The sequence below is a fragment of the Bos indicus genome, chromosome 6 (genome assembly GCF_029378745.1).
Source record: "Bos indicus isolate NIAB-ARS_2022 breed Sahiwal x Tharparkar chromosome 6, NIAB-ARS_B.indTharparkar_mat_pri_1.0, whole genome shotgun sequence".
NCBI lineage: Eukaryota > Metazoa > Chordata > Mammalia > Artiodactyla > Bovidae > Bos > Bos indicus.
Window position 1 is genome coordinate 5,767,147 of NC_091765.1, and position 22,754 is coordinate 5,789,900.

The 22,754-nt window shown below is 40.2% G+C and overlaps 1 protein-coding gene across 34 annotated transcripts in view; it reads left to right on the top strand.

Moving 5' to 3' along the window:
- The window catches only part of LOC109553295 (mitotic spindle assembly checkpoint protein MAD2A), a 651,283-nt gene that overhangs the window by 147,128 nt on the left and 481,401 nt on the right, over positions 1–22,754 (top strand). For 17 of the 34 annotated variants that reach the window (XR_011566996.1, XR_011566997.1, XR_011566998.1 and 14 more), the window contains 2 exons: positions 17,188–17,254; positions 19,581–19,775. The exons of 4 other annotated variants lie outside the window; for them this stretch is intronic. Coding sequence is in view for 23 of the 30 variants with exons in the window: in XM_070790760.1 (XP_070646861.1) it covers positions 17,188–17,254; positions 19,581–19,775 (262 nt within the window). In the remaining 7 variants the exon portion in view is untranslated. Of the gene's footprint in view, positions 1–637; positions 805–6,863; positions 7,014–12,021; positions 12,107–14,503; positions 14,582–17,187; positions 17,255–19,580; positions 19,776–22,754 lie in introns of those variants that run through there. 13 more of the 34 variants (XM_070790767.1, XM_070790769.1, XM_070790765.1 and 10 more) reach the window with 10 other exon arrangements.

Consider the following 22,754-nt stretch of genomic DNA (forward strand, 5'->3'; position numbering starts at 1 on the left):
GGCAGTTCTCTGAGACCTTAGCTCAATCAATGAATAACTAGGCACTGCCTAGTATCTAGAAAGTTTTTTGATGTTTCCAGGATTATTTCGCTGATCTTAGAGAATTTTCCCCAAAATTTGAATACTGATTTAGATATGATTGAAATCAGTTTTCCAGAATCCTCGGTTATCTAAAATTTTAGGCTATCATGAAACCAAGTTGAAATTACTTCTTGGCAAATCTCCATATCTTTTTATCTCTAATAGGCCACACATTATCCTATTTTGTGTGGTTATTGGGTTCTTACTATTGTCTGTTTTTGCCTTCCTGCCATCCTCTCTACCTTTGGCCTCTTGGTTCTCCTCTTCCTAACAGTTCATGACCAGCTCCCCTCCTTTCTCTGTTCCCTGCCTCTAAGAGTCCGCATGCCCAAGGGCTTTGTCCTTGAACTTGTCGCCTGTCCACATCAACTGCCCGAGTGACCTCATTTCTCTCAGTAACTTTCTATAGCTTGCTGATTCCTGGATTTGAGCTGTGAAGCCCTGTTTGGGAGACTGAGGCTTCTTTTTAAAGTTGTGTCAATCTTGACATTTAACATAAACCGCATCGTATATCTGACCAGTGACTCGTTGTTCTGTGGTGTTTGATGTTTTTCAGAAGCCCTTCTGTTGAGGTGGACACCAAGAGTGAGAATACTTCATCATCCGAGGGAGCCAACGGTACCCTGCTGATCCACAGCCCCGCAGAACTCAAAAGCGGCTGGAGGAAGCAGAAGGGGTACCTCTCCTCATTTAGTGATTCGTTGCTTGCGTCTAATACCACGTGCGTACATATTACATGCTTTCCTAATTACTATAAAATGGCACCTCTGGTAACCTTGAGGAAAATATGACAGGCAGGGTCTCTCTTCTCTGTGGCTTATAGACAGACGACAAAAAAAGAAGAGGGGGAAAGGAGAGATTGCGTCGTGCTTGTGATACAAGGTAGATACCACGAGCATCATGAAGGGGACCATGAAGACGATGGGACCATATTCAAAAAGGGTTGTCCAGCAGGACCTCTCAAGAAGGCAGCCTCTAAGCTAGACCTGTGGATTGAGAAGCAGCCTCCATTCCCAGCCAAGGCGGCTGAGCCTTCGAGGCTGAGGGAGCAGCAGGCTTGACTGGGTGCCGCTGGGCACCGTGGATGGGGTAGTTCTGGGAAGGCCAATGTGACTGGAGCCTAAAGTGAGGGGCATGACATTAGATATAACACTGTAGTCAGGGTCCAGCCACACAGGGTCCCCACAGGCCACAGTAAGGGGTTAAAATACATGCTGAAAGGTGTTTAACTAGGATGGTAACCATATCTGACATATACTTTTTAGCAAAGCTTTCTGGCTATCGGTAGACGAGAGATTTTGGAGTAAGCAAGGGTGGAAGCAGGGAGACTAGTTAGGGAGGCAACAGTCCTGTGAACAGTATCAAGGACTCCATCCTGGGGTTGGCAGTAAAAACAAAAGATTCAGCCACACAGATGCGGAATATATGTTGGAGACAGAACCAGAGGGCTGCACTTTCCTCTCAACCCTCAACATAGATGCAACTAACACCATAGGCTTGGTGGCTTAACAAAAGAAATGTGTTCCCTTATAGTTTCTGGAGGCTGGACATCCAAGATCAGGTACCAGTATGGTGAGGCTCTAGTGAGAGCTCTCGTCCTGCCTTGCACATGGCTGTCTTCTCATTGTGTGCTCACAAGGCATTTCCTTGGTGCCAATAAGCCCACCATCCTACTGGATTTGAATCTTACCCTTTATGCCCTCATTAGCCTCCATGACATCCCCCAAAGCTCTATCTCCAAATATAGTCTCATTTGCAGGGAGGGCGTCACTGTATTAAGGACTTTAGCAGCCAGGAGGGGCGGGGGACACAAGTCCCCCACTGCAGTAACCACAGCACTGAGTACTTGTACTTCACACAAGTTTTAGAAAAAGACCTAGAAGATCATTCCCACAGTAACATTTAGGTGTATTCATGATCATTATTAATATAAAAAAATTTTTTTCAGAAGGAAATAACTAAAAAGAAATCACTTCCTGTGATAACAAACATATCTCTTCCCTGTCTTGCCTCATTCTTAGATGGGATATCGTATCCTGCCTTGAACCAATCTGTTCAAATTAATAATCTGAGTGTAGCACCTAGTTTTGCCACTTAGCCCTAAGAAGAGGTGGGGGCACTGAGGTTCCCTATTGCCTCACCTCACCTCCAGACTTCAGTGGAAAACTCACTCATCTTGAGGCTGATGCTATAGAAATGAACACAAATGGAATAAATAGTTTACTAACTTCTCACTATGCATTTGATGAGAATAAGTACATTTTAGTTTCTAGGTAATAATAAGGGGGATTTACATATTTATTTCTTCACAGAGAAATTATATTTCTCCAATTGTGGGATGTTAATATTCACTGAAAATTATTTTGAGATTTTTTTTTGTCATTTTTTCCCCATATTACAAGCATTAGAAATGTCTGTTCTCAAGAATTAATCTCATGAATTCTTCAACATCATTTTGATATTCATTAGAATGCTAATAAGCTCTCTTTAAATAAAATTATTACTTTTAATTTTTATAACATGATCTACTTTATAAATATTAAGATATTAATACTAGCATAGGCCTATGAAGAATTACAGAGAAGGCAATGGCAAGCCATCCAGTACTCTTGCCTAGAAAATCCCATGGATGGAGGAGCCTGGTAGGCTGCAGTCCATGGGGTCGCTACGAGTCCGACGTGACTAAGCGACTTCACTTTCACTTTTCACTTTCATGCAATGGAGAAGGAAATGGCAACCCACTCCAGTGTTCTTGCCTGGAGAATCCCAGGGACGGCAGAGCCGGGTGGGCTGCCGTCTCTGGGGTCGCCCAGAGTCGGACACGACTGAAGCGACTTAGGAGCAGCATACATAGCCAAGCGGAGGAGGCAGTGGCAACCCACTCGGTACTCTTGCCTGGAAAATCCCATGGATGGAGGAGCCTGGTAGGCTGCAGTCCATGGGGTTGCTAGGAGTCAGACACAATTGAGAGACTTCACTTTCACTTTTCACTTTCATGCATTGGAGGAGGAAATGGCAACCCACTCCAGTATTCTTGTTGGAGAATCCCAGGGTTGGGAGAGCCGGGTGGGCTACTGTCTTATGGGGTCGCACAGAGTCGGACACAACCGAAGCGACTCAGCAGCAGCATACATAGCCAACTGGAGAAGGCAATGGCAACCCACTCCAGTACTCTTGACTAGAAAATCCCATGGATGGAGGAGCCTGGTAGGCTGCAGTCCATGGGGTCACTAGGAGTTGGACATGACTGAGGGACTTCACTTTCACTTTTCACTTTCATGCTTTGGAGAAGGAAATGGCAACCCACTCCAGTGTTGTTGCCTGGAGAATCCCAGGGATGGTGGAGCCTTGTGGGCTGCCATCTATGGGGTCGGACAGAGTCACAAACAATGGAAGTGACTTAGCAGCAGCATCATTGCCAACACCATTTTTAGACATCACTATCCTCACATTTAGTTGTTACGAAATACAGAAACAATAAAAAATGAATGTTATTTAGATCAAAAGATAATTAGTATTATCAGTGAGACAGCAGACACTTACACATGACCACAATCTCTATTTCCAAGCATCTAAGGGAACAGTCCAGAGAAAGGCGATGGCACCCCACTCCAGTACTCTTGCCTGGAAAATCACATGGATGCAGGAGCCTGGTGGGCTGCAGTCCATTGGGTCACGAAGAGTCGGACATGACTGAGTGACTTCACTTTCACTTTGATGCATTGGAGAAGGAAATGGCAACCCACTCCAGTTTTCTTGCCTGGAGAATCTCAGGGACGGAGGAGCCTGGTGGGCTGCCGTCTATTGGGTTGCACAGAGTCGGACAGGACTGAAGCGACTTAGCAGCAAGGGAACAGTCTTGTGTTGGAATAGGGGAAGTCTGCCTAGAATCCCAGAAACTCCACAAACCATTGGGGCTTACCCTCCAGTATGAGGAGAAGGGCAGAGTTAGAGATGGTTATGTAGCCTCACTGTCTCAATGGACTTGAATCTGGGCAAACTCGCGGGATAGTGAAGGTCAGGGGAACCTGGCATTCTTCAGTCCAGGGGGTTGCAAACAGTCTGACATGACTTAGCAACTGAAGAACAACAACAAAAAGGAAAGGAGCGGGATGTGGGAATCCGTAGTAAGGGATACACAATAAAAATTTTAAATGTAGTCCTCCTCTTCCTTCTCATCCTTCAGTCATTTTATATTAGATTCGTTCTAACTTGTGAGAAAATCTCATTAAATCGTGACTAAGGCTGAAGAAATACAATGAGACCCTAGGAGAATCCACTGCAGTATAAAGTTTTGTTGTCTTAAACATTTCCAAGCTGACATCTAGCTTTGTTGGTATAGTGTCATGAGATTTATCATGTCAGTCTGCAAATTAAAGAACAATCCCATCAGAAAGCCTGGTAGCTCCTGGAGAAGTGTGGAGGCTGAGGATAGGAAAGAGGAGAAGGGTACCTCAGGGAAGCTGAGGTCCACACCAATGGAGGCCAAGTGGGTAGGAGCACAGGCTGGTGATTTAGGCTGTCTGAGTTCAAACCCTGTATCTGTTGCTTTGGGAAATTGACTTAACCTCACCTGTAAAATGGAGCTGCTGCTGCTAAGTCGCTTCAGTCGTGTCCGACTCTGTGCAACCCCATAGACGGAAGCCCACCAGGCTCCCCCATCCCTGGGATTCTCCAGGCAAGAATACTGAAGTGGGTTGCCATTTCCTTCTCCAATGCATGAAAGTCAAAAGTGAAAGTGAAGTCACTCAGTCATGTCCGACTCTTACTGACCCCATGGACTGCAGCCTACCAGGCTACTCCACCCATGGGATTTTCCAGGCAAGAGTACTGGAGTGGGGGTGCCATTGCTTTCTCCGAAAATGGAGCTACTAAAGACTACTTGGTGTAGTTGACATCAAATGAAACAAATGTTTATAAAAGTCTTAGAACAGTGGTCACTATATGGTAAATACTCAGTGTTACTGGAGAATGCAAACCATGCTCTGGGCCTTTGGATAACTCCTTGATTTGGTTTCAAGGGAGTGAATGATCTTGGCACTTCCCTTCACTAAGAAGAGAATCATTGAAATGCCTTTTCCCAGGTCAGTATATTTGGACGTTTCCACACAGTACCTTGGGTGTCAACACACTTAGACATCTACATGAGAAAAAAAAAATCTATAAAACCCAGCAGATAGGCATCTATCTTTCCCATTAACTGAAAGTCGCTCAGTCGTGTCCTACTCTTTGCAACCCCATGGAGTATACAGTCCATGGAATTCTCCAGGCCAGATACTGGAGTGAGTAGCCTTTCCCTTCTCCAGAGGATCTTCCCAACCCAGGAATTGAACGGGTGTGTCCTGCATTGCAGGTGGATTCTTTACCACCTATCAGGGAAGTCCTCTTTCCCATTGGGCATACATTTTTAATTTGAAAATGCTTTTAGAGTTACTATATAGAAAAATAATGTTATTTGATAATTGTGTTTCATAAAATCTTCAAATACACAGGCACAGGGTAAAAATGTTGAAATCAAATGTAGAAAAAACCCACCTTGTATCACAAAGCAGATTTCCATCATATTTATATTCATAGTGCCCACTGAATCAAGATTATCCTTCAAGTGGGCTTCCTGCAAAATTATTTTCATTTCATAAGTCCCATTGAAGAGTTGGAGCTTTAACTGTTCCCTGAACCAGAAGAATCAAAGGCATTTCTGCACACGAGGTATCTCTGATCTCATTCTACATTTAGTGTGTCTACATGTGGTTCTGAATTGTAGAAAGTTCCAGAGCTGTGTGCCCCAGTTACCTCGGCATCTTTCATAGGGCTTGTAGCTATCTAAATCTCAGGCCTGCCAAGAGTTAAATTTGTGAATTAACCAAGAGATATGGTGGTTTCCATGTTAGAAGTCAAAAGAGAATCAGCAGAAGCTGTCAGAGAGCAGATTCATTGGTGACCTTCTGACTCCCCAGAGGTAAATGGGAAAGATGTCTATCATCTATGCAGAAGACATCCTGGCCACTGATCTGAGGTTGACTGACTGACTGAGTTTTAAGTTGGGGTTCAATTTGTATGCCAACAATTTTTCAGTTTTTACCTATAAGAGAAAATGTTATGAACAAAATTTTAAGAAAGGAAATTTAAAATAACCTATGCTAGAAAATAAAATATCTTGTTTAAAAAATTAAAGTTGAAAATGTATTTTAAATCTCTCTAGTCTAGCCTTTATTTTTTTTTTTGGTCTCTGTTAAGGAAAAAGTTGTGTAACTATTTTTATAAACCATATATCATGCATGTATTTTGGTTCAGCCTCTCAATATTTTTTGACATATGCAAGACATGAATGAATAATAAACTAATTATAATTACAAAAATATTTATATATTTTCTACATTTATATTATTATAATTATAAAATGCTAAATATTTACATTTATATAAGATTTATTTTTAATATAATATATAATAATAAATATGAGACTGATAAATGAGTTAATGGTTCTCTAAAAAAGCTCTAAGATATAAAGGATGGTCTATACTCATTGCTTAACATTCAGAAAATGTCTATTCCTACCATTAAGGAAGTGTTTTCAGGGACTTCCTGGACCAGCCTCCACTGAACACGCATTTTTGAAAAGGTCTATCAAATGCCTAGCCACGCCATCCACAGTGAGAAATAGAGATGAAGGAGGCACGCTTGGCCGTCCAGCAATAAGAAACACCATCTTAGCATGAACACAGCTGCTCTCATTACGTTTCAGAAACAAACTAACAGAGGCATTATTTGGTTCTTTCCAGGTATCAAAAGAACTTTAAGATAAAAGATAAAACACCACTGAGAACCATGTGAACTGCCAACCATATACACAAGGCTGGTGAAGCCGGCGTCGTTGCCAGAAAGTCCTTTGTCCTGGGCTGGCCCCCGGTGAGCTTTGTGGCCCCCTTCAGGTGAGACCTACAGCTTGGTGTCCTGGATCTACGTGGGTTCAAAACGAGGACATTTTCATCTGCTTGCATATTAAGCCAGTGACTCACTTCTTGACTGACCATAATGACACACATGGGCTTCCCTGGTGGCTCAGTGGTCAAGAATCTGCCTGTAATGTAGGAGACTTGCGGAAGATGCCCACTCAACCCCTGGGTCAGGAAGATCCCCTGGAGGTGGAAATGGCAACCCACTCCAGTATTCTGCCTAGGAAATCCCATGGACAGAGGAGCCTGGCGGGCTACAGTCCATGCGGTTACAGAAAGAGTCGGACACGACTGCGTGGCATAAACAACAGCAAATGACACACATGCCTTGTGCTTTTCCCTCCTAAAAAGGTTCTCATGTGCAAATGCATGCATGTGGATAGTAACAGTGGAAATGACCGCAGTGATTTCCTTTGGTTTTGATCAGTGGTTTTTCAGATGGGCTATGTGAGCTACTTGGGAAGCCAGATCCTCTTGTGTTCATGGTATCCTTGTATGAGGAAGGAGGATCATGAGAGCAAGACTCTAGGACCCCTCACCAATATCCTGCCCTCAATCCCGATTATCTTTCTTGAAAAAGTACAATTATATTTGAAAAACTGACTTTATACTCCCAAATTAATTCCCTTTAAAATGGGATTTAATTATACACATAACATTAATTGTGTCATCAAATACTAGGTTGCCTGAATTGCTGTGTACAAATAATCTTATTTGGTGTGTGTAGAAGGGTGACAGTAAAACACAGCTACGATTCCATGGAGCACAGGTCAGTTTTCCAATTACATTCTTAGACTGGAGTGAGGACGGGGAATGTGAATATCCCAAGTTGACAGTCCCGGGTTCACCAGCGTCATGAAACATTCACCGCTGCCACTTGGAACAACCACACCCCGTATCTCAGTCTTGTGCACACACCAGGCCCTCATCACACGCACGTGACACACTTTCTTGTCCTCCTCACCTGACACCAAAATCTCTTGTCTCATCACAGAGCTAAGACAACTAAAATACTGCCGAGTGGTAAATTGACTAAATGCTAGAATTCAGCTGTTGACTTAATGAAAACTTTGAAAGCTTTTGGGGAAGAAATATGTATTTGTATCATTCTCTGTATGTCTCCTTTCCATGACTTATTTCTCTAAAGATCCAGTTCCTATTGCTTAAACATCTTTTCCATGTTTTAAGTGAATGGAAGCAGTTTCATTTGGGAATGTGCAGTTTCTGATAAGGGAGTGTCCAAGAAACTTTTTTCCTAGTGAGGCTAGAAAGGAGGAAGCCAGGTTTACACCTGTTATTTAGGTTTAAAAGCTGTGTGAGAACATACATGGCATTCATAACAATGCCTGACACCTAGTGCTTTGGCCATTTGCTCTTTTACTCTTCTGCAGGTTGCCATGAGTAATTAGAAGCTGTGTTCGGGTATATATGCAGGTTGGGAGCTCAGAGGGCACTCTACTTCCTGGTGAAACAGTTCTTGAAAAGGGGATGAGGGGTAGGAGCAGTGTTTTGGTAGGAATATAAAATGTGGCAGCCATAGGAGAACATACATATTCTGGGTATATATCCAAGAGAAATGAAAACTTACATCCACACAAAAAACGTATACACAAATGCTCGTAGCTGCTTTATCCACCACAGCCAAAAAAAAAAAAAAAAAAAAAGGAAATAGCCTAAGTGTTTATCAATTAATGAATGTATAAGCCAAACCTGGTATGGGGCCTGAGGATGGAGGAGACTGGGGTGTGACTCCTTAATGCACACAGGGTTTGCCGTTGGGTAGTGAAAATATTCCAGAACTAGATAATGGTGATGGTTGCACAATATTGTTAATCTACAGATGATCACTAATTGTCAGTTGTATGTTATGCATAATTTACCACAATAAATAAAATTTAATAAGTGATAAGTCTGTGTATGAATGAGCCTAAAACATTTTCAGCTCTGGATAATTAAATGCTACACAAACTTTAGCAGAGAAAATGCTAATCTTTAATAATTTAGAAGTAGATTGATCTGCATCAGAGGATCATAGTAATGAAGAATAAGTTTTCTAGAAACTAATTTCATATATTACAATTTACTATATGGTACACACATAAAGTGGGCTGGAAGAAGCACAAGCTGGAATCAAGATTGTGGGAGAAATATCAATAACCTCAGATATACAGATGACACCACCCTTATGGCAGAAAGTGAAGAGGAACTAAAAAAGCCTCTTAATGAAAGTGAAAGAGGAGAGTGAAAAAGTTGGCTTAAACCTCAACATTCAGAAAACGAAGATCATGGCATCTGGTCCCATCACTTCATGGCAAATAGATGGGGAAACAGTGGAAACAGTGTCAGACTTTATTTTTTGGGGCTCCAAAATCACTGCAGATGGTGATTGAAGCCATGAAATTAAAAGACGCTTGCTCCTTGGAAGAAAAGTTATGACCAACCTAGATAGCACATTCAAAAGCAGAGACATTACTTTGCCAACAAAGGTCCATCTAGTCAAGGCTATAGTTTTTCCAGTGGTCATGTATGGATGTGAGAGTGTGAAGAAAGCTGAGTGCCGAAGAATTGATGCTTTTGAGCTGTGGTGTTGGAGAAGACTCTTGAGAGTCCCTTGGACTGCAAGGAGATCCAACCAGTCCATTCTGAAGGAGATCAGCCCTGGGATTTCTTTGGAGGGAATGATGCTGAGGCTGAAACTCCAGTACTTTGGCCACCTCACGAAAAGAGTTGACTCATTGGAAAAGACTCTGATGCTGGGAGGGATTGGGGGCAGGAGGAGAAGGGGACGACAGAGGATGAGATGGCTGGATGGCATCACCGACTCGATGGACATGAGTCTGAGTGAACTCCGGGAGTTGGTGATGGACAGGGAGGCCTGGTGTGCTGCGATTCATGGGGTCACAAAGAGCTGGACACGACTGAGCGACTGAACTGAACAGAACTGAACACACGTAAAGGAATAAAATATGGTAGGGTTTTTTCCTAATAGGATACTCCTGTTTCTGAGATAACATAGTTCCATCCAAATGCCAATTCCTAAGTATGATTTAATCTGAATAATAATGTTCTTTATATCTGAATAGCACTTCTACCTATAAGAACACTCAGGTATAATTAATCCTTTTCCTGTTCTGGAAACTGAGGCACAGAGTGGTTCAGTGACTTGCCCATGATTACACAGCTTGCATTACACCTGCAGTTAAGTGTTTAGATTTCAAACCAACTTTCTGTCAAGTTGAACATCTACTTCTCATCACTGTAATATGGTTTAAAAAAGAGAGACTCCATATCAAGAGCCTAATTACGAAGAAGGTACAACTTACACATGCATACACATTAGTTAACAACTGGCTGCTGATATTTTTTTTAATCTGGAATAGCACTTAATATGTTAATACAAGTCTTAATATGTTAGTGTGGAGAAGGCAACGGCACCCCACTCCAGTACTTTTGCCTAGAAAATCCCATGGACGGAGGAGCCTGGTGGGCTGCAGTGCATGGGGTCGCTAAGAGTCAGACACGACTGAGTGACTTCCCTTTCACTTTTCACTTTCATGAATTGGAGAAGGAAATGGCAACCCACTCCAGTGTTCTTGCCTGGAGAATCCCAGGGACGGGAAGCCTGGTTGGCTGCCGTCTGTGGGGTCGCACAGAGTCAGACATGACTGAAGCGACGCAGCAGCAGCAGCAGCAATATGTTAGTGTAAGTATTTTATGTAATTTTTCTTCCATTTTTTAATATTGCAGTTTTCCTGAACAAAAGGAAAAATGGCAGTCCTTCCTTCAAAGGTATTTTGACAACAGTATACATATGTTAAATTTTTAATCCATGATAGAAGAATGCAAATCTCTTCAAGGCAGTGCCCCCAAACTGTGTCCTTCTCCCTGGTAGGAATTGTTAGACTCCCCTCAAGTAACTTCTTGTGTAGGTTGATCCTGACTGCTACTGCAAAGAATGTTCTCTCATTTACATGTATGCTCTGCTTAGCTTTAAGGAAGTTCTGTGTGTCACTGTCATCTTTCCTTTCTCTCCATCCTAATGGTTGGAACTAACATTATTCTCAAAACATATGTTAAATTTCCGTAAGTGTAGATTACTTACTCTAATGAAAGATTCTCAAAGCAAATGCTACTTCCTGTCCTTGAACCCAGGAAGGCCCTGGGCCCGCCAATCTAGGCAGGAAAACTTTGAGGATTGGATCTGCTGCCCAAATCTCACATAACAAAGGCGACCTGTTGCTTTCTGGGTCATATCTTATTTTCCTGAAAATATTTTTGCATATCTTCTTCCAATCCCTAATTTGATTTTACTCAGTTTATCTCTCCATGCTTTTAAGAATAATAACAAGGGCTTCCCTGATGGCTCAGTGGTAAAGAATCTGCCTGCCAATACAGGAGATACAGGTTTGATCCCTGATAGAGGAAGATCCCCCATGCCGCGGAGCAGCTAAGCCTGTGCACCACAATTGACTGAGCCTATGCTCCAGAGCCCAGGAACCGAACTGCAGCCACTGAAGCCCGCGTGCTCACAACAAGAGGAGCCACTGCAAGGAGAAGCTCGTGAACTGCAGCTGGAGCATGGCCCCCACGGGCTACAACTGGAGATGGGCCTCCACAGCAACACAGACCCAGCACAGCCGAAAATTTAAAAATTAAAATAAGGCGAAATAAGAACATAGACATTAAAAGAAGAAGAATAACAAATAAGGGACTTCCCTGGTGGTCCAGTGCAGGCGCCTGGGTTCAGTACCTGCTCAGGGAACTAGACAGATCCCAGGCGCCACAACTAAGTCTGCATGCCGCCAGTAAAGATCCTATGTACCACAGGGAGACCCGGTGCAGCCACACTAATTCAGTAAATGAGTTTTTTAAAGAAAATAATAACAGTATTTAAAAGATTAGCAACATTGATTGATTTGAAAATAAGCTAATAGCTAAAGCTAATTCGTCTACCCTATTCTGGGTTATTACTGAATTTTATTAGGTACGTCAATCTAGCCGAAGAGAAGGATCAATCAGAAAGCATTCCCCTCAAAATCTTCACTGAAGACATCAAAAACAGTGCCTGTGTAAGTATTTTTAAGATCAAAAATTAAATTCCAAGTTCTCAACTTAGCAAAATGAAACTGATAGAGATATACAGAAGAGATAGAGAGATGGGGTGGGTAGGAGGGAGAACAAAAAAGAAGAGAAAGAGAGAGGGGAGTAATTTAGCAAGCACTGTGTGGGAACACATATTTTCCCGTGAAAAGATGAGTGTCTTTACATTGTGGTTTGGATTGTTTCCACTGTTTTTTTTTTTTTTTTTTCCCCTGTGATGTTTTTATTTGGAATAATTGTAACTTACAGAAAAGTTAAAAAAATAGTACAAAGAACACACCATATGCCAGTTACCTAGATTCACCTATTTATGAACCTTTTGTTCCATTTGTTTGATCCATTTATTTGTCTCTTCTCTCTCTCTCTCTCTCTATATATATATATATATAAATATAAATATATATATATATTTGTGTGTGTATCTAACTATTTTTGAGGGTCATACGTACACCATGCCCTTTCTCCTTAAATAATTAGGTATGTCCTAAGAATAAGGATAGTCTCTCATATAACCATCACACAGCTATGACCTTTAGTAAATTACCATATGTGTAATACTTTAATCAACCATTTACTTTTCCATTTTGTTAGCTGATCTCAATAATGCCCCTTTCTAGCACAGGATTAAGAGGAAGGTAATGCTAAATGCAGAAGACTTTTGAAAGGTCTTTCATTCTGCGGAATGTCTGGATAGAACTGAGCCAAAAGGGATGATACTTTGAAAGGATCAGCAAATCTCTACCTCATTTTGTTTATGCTACTGGGGGGAAAAAATCATACCATTAGCCCCAGTTATTTGCATGTAATTTGATTTCTGAAAGTGTAGTGCTGTAGCCTAGACATTTGTGATGAAAAGATATTCTGGATGTTTTTTTATGATACTTTGTTCTACTGTAGTTTACAGTAACTCTAGATGACACAAAACAGTATTTGAAGGTAGAAAAAGGAAGTCATTTAAGACAGTTATTTCCTGGCCAAGAGCAAAGCCAGGCAAAATCCAATTTGTTCCTGACCACCAGATAAATGCAATGCTGGCAAGAGATGCATCTAGAGGGCTCTCATGCAGCAAAGCACACTTTCGTCTCCACCTACTTTGATTTGTGACAATGGGTTACATTCAGAATTTTTCACCTAGAAATTTTAAAAAATCAACTTTATTTATGTGTAACTTACACAAAATAAACATTTCTGGTGTTCTTCATTCCTGAAGATTCAAGTTTCCTTCTAGTACTTCATTTTATCCTGGAGAACTTTCCTTTTCTTATACATATCTGGTACCAACAGATTTTCTTAGTTTCTTTCACCTGAAATGTCTTTATTTCACCTTCTTGAAGGGTATTTTTGCTGGATATAGAATTCTGTTTGTAAATGTTTTCAGCACTGTAAAGATGTTTCACTTTTAGTCTCTGTGTTTTCTGATGAGTACTCTCTGCTCACTCAAATCAACCCTCTGTATGTGACTTGTCATTTTTCTTCAGCTGCTCTCAAGATATTCTCTTTAGTTTTGGTTTTTAGCTGTGTAGCTATGAAGTGTCAAAGCATGGTTTTCTTTTAATCTACCTGTTTGGTACTTTCTGAACTTCTTGATTTTATAAATTTATGTCTTTCACCAAGTTTGAGAAATTGTAGTCATCATTCTCTTGTATTAATTTTCTATAAGTTGCCTTCCTATTTTTATGGAGCATTTTTTAATGTGTTGTGTGGTCAAGAGCTATTATAAACACCCTGTTCACTGGCAGTTTAGAATGGAACTTACATTTTTAAAATTTTCAATCTCATTTCCTAGATTAATTGGTTTTATTTAATTGATTCATTAGATTTCAATCATGAAAATCTTAGTAATCATGACACCTGACAAAAAGAAAGTAATCACTGAATAGTAGTTAAAAAAAAAAACTTTAATAACCAGTTCTCATTCTAATTTTACTAAAACTGACTATGTAATGACAAAGAAATAAATCCATATTATAAAAGCACGACTCAGGAAGACCAAGATGGTACTTTTTTTTAAACTATCTTTCCTCCATTATGGAAACAGCCTTAAGGTGCTGAGGGTAGCCTATGTGCCCTTGTGGAATTCTCAGTCTTTCTAGTTCTTGCTTAAGCTATTATATTTTGTGTGCCTCAAATCCTTTAACAGAAATATTTGTTTTACTGAAATGCTTTCTACTAGCTTCATGTTATATAAAGGAATGGAAGTAGATTATAATAAGGGGATTATATTCTATATACAAGCATTTTACCTTGTCATTACCTGAATTATAAGCTTTGCCTTTAGAGTATAGATAACAATTTAACAATAATGATTTACTCACTTGTTTAAAAATGTTTAATTTATAGCAGCTTTCCTCACTTCTTTTTTGCAGTCTGTTACTGTAACAGTGACAAATTCAGACACAGTGAATGATGTTATCAATATGTCACTTTCAAAGCTAGGAATAACTGTAAGTTACCTGCAAGTTATTTTTAGTTAAAAGACCAACTTTGATTTTTGAGATTTGTGTGTGTATGTGTGTGTCTGTTTGTGTATAATGTATTTATTATCATAAGACAGCTGATTATTTCAGATAACTCCATCATATTTGGTAGAATTTGAAGGCAGCCAAACTATATTAATAACCTATGTGTGTGTTAGTCACTTAGTCATGTCCGACTCTTTGAGAGCCCATGGATTATAGCCCACCAGGCTGCTCTGTCTATGGAATTCTCCAGGCAACAATACTGAAGTGGGTTGCCATTCCCTTCTTTGAGGATCTTCCCAACCCAAGGATCAAACCTGGGTCTACCATATTGTAGGCAGATTCTTTACTGTCTGAGCCACCAAGGAAGCCCCTTAATAATCTATACAGATGTGTTATTTGTGTATTCCCATTATAAATTTTGTGTGAACCGAAGTCATAGCACAATGAAATCAGGCTATAATTTTACAGTTTTAAGGAAAAAATGTATATTTATTATATATATATATATATATATATATACACACACACACACATAGACAATAAAATATTTATGATTCTAAATATTTCCTCCTCTATTGGATTATTCTTTTTGTATCTTCTTTCCTGATTCCTCCTGTCCCATCTCCATTTACCCTGATTGCACCTGAGGACTCAATCTCAGTATGAGAAAATCCTAAATGATATGTTTTGTTGTAAATCTGATGTAAAGACCACCTGGCAAGAAGCTACATCCCCTTGATGCAGGTCCTATAATGCAAAGGCTAATGCCTCTTGTGAACTGCTGAAGAAGACAAGTTCTGAATAAGACCATGGGTCTGGAGACGTTTGTGTACACATCTCTTTCATCTCATTTTGTTTTCAAGTGTCTGCTCTTTTATATTTTGATAGGACTGTTATGCTTGTTAAAAATTTTTTAGTGAAAGAGATGGCTATGTTTGAGGATGAGGGTTCAGAAGCAGAAAGAGGAGTGGAACATTCAGATGGACAGAACAGAACAAAGCACTTGTAAAGCATAGATCCTTATATAAAATTATATGTATTTATATATATACATATCAATGTGTAAAATGTACATATACATATAATTATGAATACATATTTATACATAAATGTGAAAATACCTTGCTATTGTGATATGACATAATTACAATATTTGTATTTGTGTTTCTCAATGGTATAATAAAGCCCCTTAAAACCTCAAGGCAGCCAGAATTTGGTATAAGACATCAAGATTTCTGTAAAAATATAATTTAATAATACATTTTAAATAAAATTGAATTCATATGCATTGAGTACAGCACCCCTCTGCGCTGATTTCTAATCTATATGATATATATGCCCTGAATGAGAGTTAAATCTTAGAAGAAAGTGGCTTTAGGGATAAGGTTGGGGAGACTGATTAATGTTAGAACTCATTTTATTTCATTTTTCTAACTTTCCTTTGCTTAACGTGATCAATCTCACTAGACAAAAAATTTCTATTTCAGTGAACAACTAGGGTTATTTGCCTATATACATATGCCTGATTTATGGGATTCCATCATAGTTTTTCCAGTTTTTACCTTAAAAGAAAAGATTTTTATCAGCTCTCTCATTTCTATTTGCCATGCCATTTTGAGCCTATTTAGTTACATGTGTGTGTTTGTGTGTGTGATTGCGTCCATACCTGGGAGCTTACTTCCTTCATGGCAAGGCCATGATTTTTAATCAGGAGTCAAAGGTAAGTGTAGTACCTAGTACCTATCACCAACAACTCTATTTCAAACATTTTTTGCTTTATCTTCTCCTGGAGGGCTCTTTAATTTAGCAGTCTTTGTAATTTATACTTGTTTCAAATGGGATATTCAGAATTCCTAGGCAGTGATTCTGCTGGAAGAAACTGTTTTCTACATCTGACTCCTTCTTCAGGTTAGAGTCCTTGTCCCTTCTCTCCCTTGAGTGGTGTTGCCTACATCACAGCCAGTAGGCTGCCATCTACTCAAGGCCTCTTGGGCACCTGTCTCATTTTGTTAACAGTTGCTGAGCTAATGCTGCCTTTCAAGTTTTACTTTGTTCAGGAATAGTCATGGCAGAGTATGTGGCTTTCTGGACAACATGCTTGACTGGGCAGGGACATTTTAAGGCAAAAGCCAGAATTCTCCAAGGAGTCTCAAAACAGCAGAAAGCAGGATTCTTGAGATTAGACTTCTCTTCCATAGTGAAGAGAAGTTTTTTTTAAATTATTTTATTTTTTATTTATAATTTATATATTTATTTATAATTTTATTAAAAATTACTATGTTTTTTTTAATTCATGGACCACCCACAAAGTGAGAGGCTGACTGTGACTGCACTATGGTTGCACAGATCCTCACCCTTTATCAAAAAGGACAAGAATCTCAGTCGATCCATTGGAGGCTATGAGAGAGGGACAGGGGCTACTGGAATCAGCATTGTTCACTCAAAAATTGTTGCCACTTCCATGGACCAAATAGCATTTATACTGGCCCAAATTCTCCTTTTGAAAGTATAGAAATGCTAAGGAAATGAGTTCTTCAAGTATCTACTAGGAATATTTGCTGTGACACATAGTTCTTTTTCTTTCCAAGGGCTCTGAGAAAGATTACCAGTTGTGGATCAGTTCTGCTGAGAAAAAGACTTCATATCCACTTACTGGTAAGTGTCAGGGAAAACCTAAGATGGAGCTGGTTGGGATCCAAATTGTAACTTTAAAGTCTCAAAGTAATGGTTGATCAGTCTTAAGCTTAAATGCCCTTAAACTGAAAATCTCTTGCAGTATTCATTTATACACGTCTTAAATAATTCGAAGCACCTGCTCTATCCCAAGCACAGATAGCATCTCTTCATGCAGCAGCTTATGGTCTATTTGGGAACAGCAGTGTGGATTTTTCTTCTTTACTTTTTCCACTTGACAAACAGAGTTGTCTTGAAAACACTTACTTACTTACTCTCTATTTACTCACTTAGGTATGAAAGCAACACAAGCAGGAATTTCTTTTGCTCATACATTATTTTTCATATTCCAGTCTTGACGTTCTCAGTTCCATTTTCTAACTACTAAGTTGTCTCTATTTCGTGATCATCTTCTAAAATCCAGCCATACCTCTGACCTCAAGTACATTTATTCAATACCTATTCTGTGCCCAAAGCTTTTCTCAGCATCATAAAGAAAATGAAATAATCACAATCAGACACTTAGATTCTTCACTGACTAAACCACCTGCATGTACTTTGCTGTTTCTCAAGCTGAGTTCACTAGCACTGCTCTTGAAATTTTTGATAAATAGACTATATCTTTCCTAAAATAGTTATCATAGCAAGTTAACTAAAAATAATAATGCACATTCTTGGATGAGCAAATCTGTCAGGGGTGGTCAGTGAAAAAAGGAGGAATTAAAACAAGGGAAAAGACAAAATCTGTAGTGGAACTTGCAATATAGTCATGGTGACAATGACTTCTGCTAGAAATCTTAGAGCACTTCCTCTTGTAACTTTTTTCATCTGTTCAACAATCCTGAGTCTATTACTCTTTCAAGTGATCTGAGGAACATTTTCATGTGGTCTGAAGAATCTAAACAGCTAAGTTTTTTCTGTGATATGTATATTCCCAGTCTTAGAATACATAGAGTCACCGAGTATAAAGCTGAAGACAAAATCACCTCACCCATTTCACGTGTTTTTCTTGTCTTGTTGACATCCTTGTAAAAGTCAGTCAGCAGTAAAGTGGAAAAAAATTGAATATTGAAACATATTTAGTTTAATAAAATGCATTAATTTAAATAAGACCATGTAGATGACAACTTCTAAGCTTAGAACAGCCTCAAACAGCATGGCTGGCTCTGAGGACTCCTAAGAGGCTGTCTTTCATGCTGCTGCCTCAGCAGTCATTCTGAATGCGCTTCTTAGCATGTTCTCAGCTGACAATTATGGATTAGCTCCTGGTTATCCTGGTGTCTTGGTTGTATTTTATTACTCTCAAAGAAGCTTCTTTTGCCTTAAAGGATGGAAGTCGCTGCGATTCTTGTTCTGAATAGAGCACTGACATTGTGTTTATGCCAGATGTAAAGCAAAAGCAAGAACTCCTCCAGTTGCATTTAATAAATCAGAAACAAAAGAAAAGGAGCTTTCATGCAATTCTTTAAAGATGGAATCCACAGGACAGCACAGGGTCTTAGAGAATTCTCTGGAGAGGAAGCAATTTATAGCATGAAAGAGCAAAACAAATCACTTGGCAGGCAACTCCCGATGATTTCTGGTGTGGTTTTCCACTCTGTAAACACCGTTTTGCACTTTACTTCTGGGTTTTCTCGGCCGTGCAGGCTTGTCTCTGATCACTGTCTCGTAGGAAACCCCTTAGAGGGAAGCAGCAGCGGGAGGGAAACATTAAGGCAAACCACCCCACTGCACTCTGCCTACTGAACTGACAAAAGGAAATGGAAAATCTGTTAAACTGACATGTGGGACAGAACACTGATCAGAGCCATTCTTAACATACATAGTCCGATGATTTTAAAAATATTAAGCACCAATGCTTATTAATATATTTACTTTGATCCTTATGAGTCTATGTGTGAGGGTCAGTGTTTCAAAGGAGGAATGTTAAGGCTAGCATTTTGCCTAAGATGTACAGGTGTAGTGCGTCAAGGCAGAAACTAGAAGGCCATAAATATTCTCAGATGGAAACACAATGAAAGTCAATATTGTGCAATTCACTGATGAAATGCCTTCCAAGCCAAGCAAGGTGTCTAAAAACATTTTTCTTGTTATGTTTTAAACCCTTCTGTTTGGGCACCTGCTTTTTGCAGCGTGTCCCCTTGAGAGAGTGCACATTGTGCTTACTCGGGAGTCACAGCCTTCTCTACCCGGAAGCCCCTGAAGGTCAGCAGTCACACCAGTGTGGCATACTCGCTCACGGTAAGGTGGGTTTGATCCCACCCATCACCATCGGTCTGAATCTATATTTAGATTTTTCTCCATATAGGTCATGAACATCCCTATGGAATTAAAATGAGCTGTATTCCAGCTACTGGGCTGCTGCAGCAGCAACTGGAGGGCTCCACTTCTGCTTCTGCCCTCCAGGAGGCCTTCCTGGAGGGGCCGCAAGAACTCCAAGACCAGTTTATCCTGAAACCCAGGCACTCAGCCAGAAACCAAGCCAGAAAGCAGCAAGGGAAAGGTGAGCCCCTTCCCTTCCTGCAAGTGGCTTCTCTTGGCTCTTGTCTCTACTCCTGAAAACAAACTGTTGACGTACAGACAGTTCTCCATGTGGGGCTGGAGGGCAGTATAGGCAGGCACCAATTCCACCCAGAATCAAGTCCAGAGAAGCCCCAAAGGTCTGAAATCAAGACCCAATTCACTTCTAGGAAGGCCTTTTTTTTTTTTTTTTTTTAATTAAATTCCTCTAGGTAGACAGCATAGCACTTCCTACATATAATTATGTATTCACACATCTGTGTGGGCTTTGCTGGTGGCCTAGATGGTAAAGCATCTGCCTGCAACACAGGAGATCTGAGTTCAATCCCTAGGTCAGGAAGATCCCCTGGCAAAGGGAATGGCTATCAGCCACACCAATATTCTTGCCTGGAGAATCCCACTGACAGAGAAGCCTGGCAGCCTACAGTCCATGAGATCACAAAGAGTCGAGCATGACTGAAAAACTTAAAGACACATACATAAACACACACATACACACACACACACACACACACACACACACACACACACACACACCCCTATGTATCTTATTAGAACATGAGCTTCTTATGGCCTGGAAACACACGTCCCCCATCCCAAGGTTTTGTCCAGTATCTCGGGCCCCTCACAGGAGGTGATTAGATGACTGTGTGGCTTAGAGAAGACCCAGAATCTATTCTGGGCTTAGGCTGAAGTGGCCTTGGGCATTCTGGTTAGACTTGAACTCTCTCTCTCTTCTTTTTTTACATTAGTATATTTATTGAAGAAAATATATTTCAAAAAGAACAGTAAACCATTTGCTATTTGCTAGCAAAATTAATTGTCTCTCAGTGTATTTTGTAATTATGAAAGTCCAAATGCTCCTGCATATAGTCTATTAGAGAAGGTAAATTATCAAGCACCTTGGTCAAATATCTATTTATAGAAAATCTAATATTCAGTTTTAACTAGTTTAAATTAGAGTCTTGCAATATAATTCAGTTATCAATATTCTTATTTTTCCTGTCAGTAAACTGAATGTGCTAGTTCTCTTTGGGGGAAGACTATGTTACTCAATATTTTCCTATGCTTTTGATTTTCAAGAGAAGAGAAATCTTAAGACACTTGTGTTTGAATGTCTGGTATTGTGCCTAATGAATATTTTACTAATTAATGTTATCATTAGTAAAATGTTCATTCTGATTACTTCCCATGCTGGTTTAAAGTGACCTATGATAAAAGACATATATCAATTAGGTATGTTTTGGATTGACATGTACACACTGCTCTATTTAAAATGGATAACCAACAAGGACCTGCTCTATACCACAGGGAACTATGCTGAATACTCTGTAAGAACCTAAATAGGAAAAGAATTTGAAAAAAATAGATATATGTATAATTGAATCATTTTGCTGTACACAAGAAGCTACCACAACATTACTAACCAGTTATACTCCAATATAAAATAAAGCATTAAAAAAAGAAAATAAACTTTCGCAGAAGACAAAAATAGCAATAAAAACTAAACAATGTTGTTCAGTTCAGTTCAGCTCAGCTCAGCTCAGTTGCTCAGTCACGGCCGACTCTTTGCCACACCATGGACTGCAACACGCTAGGCCTCCCTGTCCATGACCAACGCCCAGAGTTTACTCAAACCTATGTCCATCGAGTCAGTGATGCCATCCAACCATCTCATCCTCTGTCGCCCCTTCTCATCCCGCCTTCAATCTTTGCCAGGATCAGGGTCTTTTCAAATGAGATAGCTCTTTGCATCACGTGGCCAAAGTATTGACAACGTTGCATCTTCAGCAACAGTCCTTCCAATGAACATTCAGGAATTATTTCCTTTAGAATGGACAGGTTGGTTCTCCTTGCTGTCCAAAGGACTCTGAGGAGTCTTCTCCAACAGCACAGTTCAAAAGCATCAATCCTTTGGTGCTCAGCTTTCTTTATCGGAGAAGGCAATGGCACCCCACTCCAGTACTCTTGCCTGGGAAATCCCATGGACGGAGGAGCCTGGTAGGCTACAGTCCATGGGGTCGTGAAGAGTCAGACACAACTGAGTGACTTCACTTTCACTTTTGACTTTCATGCACTGGAGAAGGAAATGGCAACCCACTCTAGTATTCTTGCCTGGAGAATCCCAGGGACAGGAGCCTGGTGGGCTGCCATCTATGGGGTCGCACAGAGTTGGACATGACTGACGTGACTCGGCAGCAGTAGCTTTCTTTATAGTCCAACTCTCACATACATTCATGACTACTGGAAACATCATAGCTTTGACTAGATGGACCTTTGTTGGCAAAGTAATGTCTCTGCTTTTTAATATGCTGTCTAGGTTGCTCGTAACCTTTCTTCCAAGGAGCAAGCATCTTCTAATTTCAATGCTGCAGTCACCATCTGCAGTGATTTGGCACCCCAAAACATAAAGTCTGTCACTGTTTCCACTGTTTCCCCATCTATTTGCCATGAAGTAATGGGACTAGATGCCATGATCTTAGCTTTCGGAATGTTGAGTTTTAAGCCAACTTTTTCAATCTCCTCTTTCACTTTCATCAAGAGGCTCTTTAGTTCTTCTTCGTTTTCTGCCATAAAGATGGTGTCATCTGCATATCTGAGGTTATTGATATTTCTCCTGGCAATCTTTTTTTTTTTCTCTTTTAAAAATGTATTTATTTTAATTGGAGGCTAATTACTTTACAATATTGTAGTGGTTTTGCCAAAATTGACATGAATCAGCCATGGGTGTACGTGCATTCCCTATTCTGAACCCCCTCCCACCTCCCTCCCCATCCCATCCCTCTGGGTCATCCTAGTGCACTAGCCCCGAGCACCCTGACTCATGCATCGAACCTGGACTGGTAATCTGTTTCACATATGGTAATATACACGTTTCAATGCTATTCTCTCAAATCATCCCACCAGCAATCCCACTGTGTGTATGCTCAGCAGTGGGATTGCTGGGTCATATGGCAGTTTT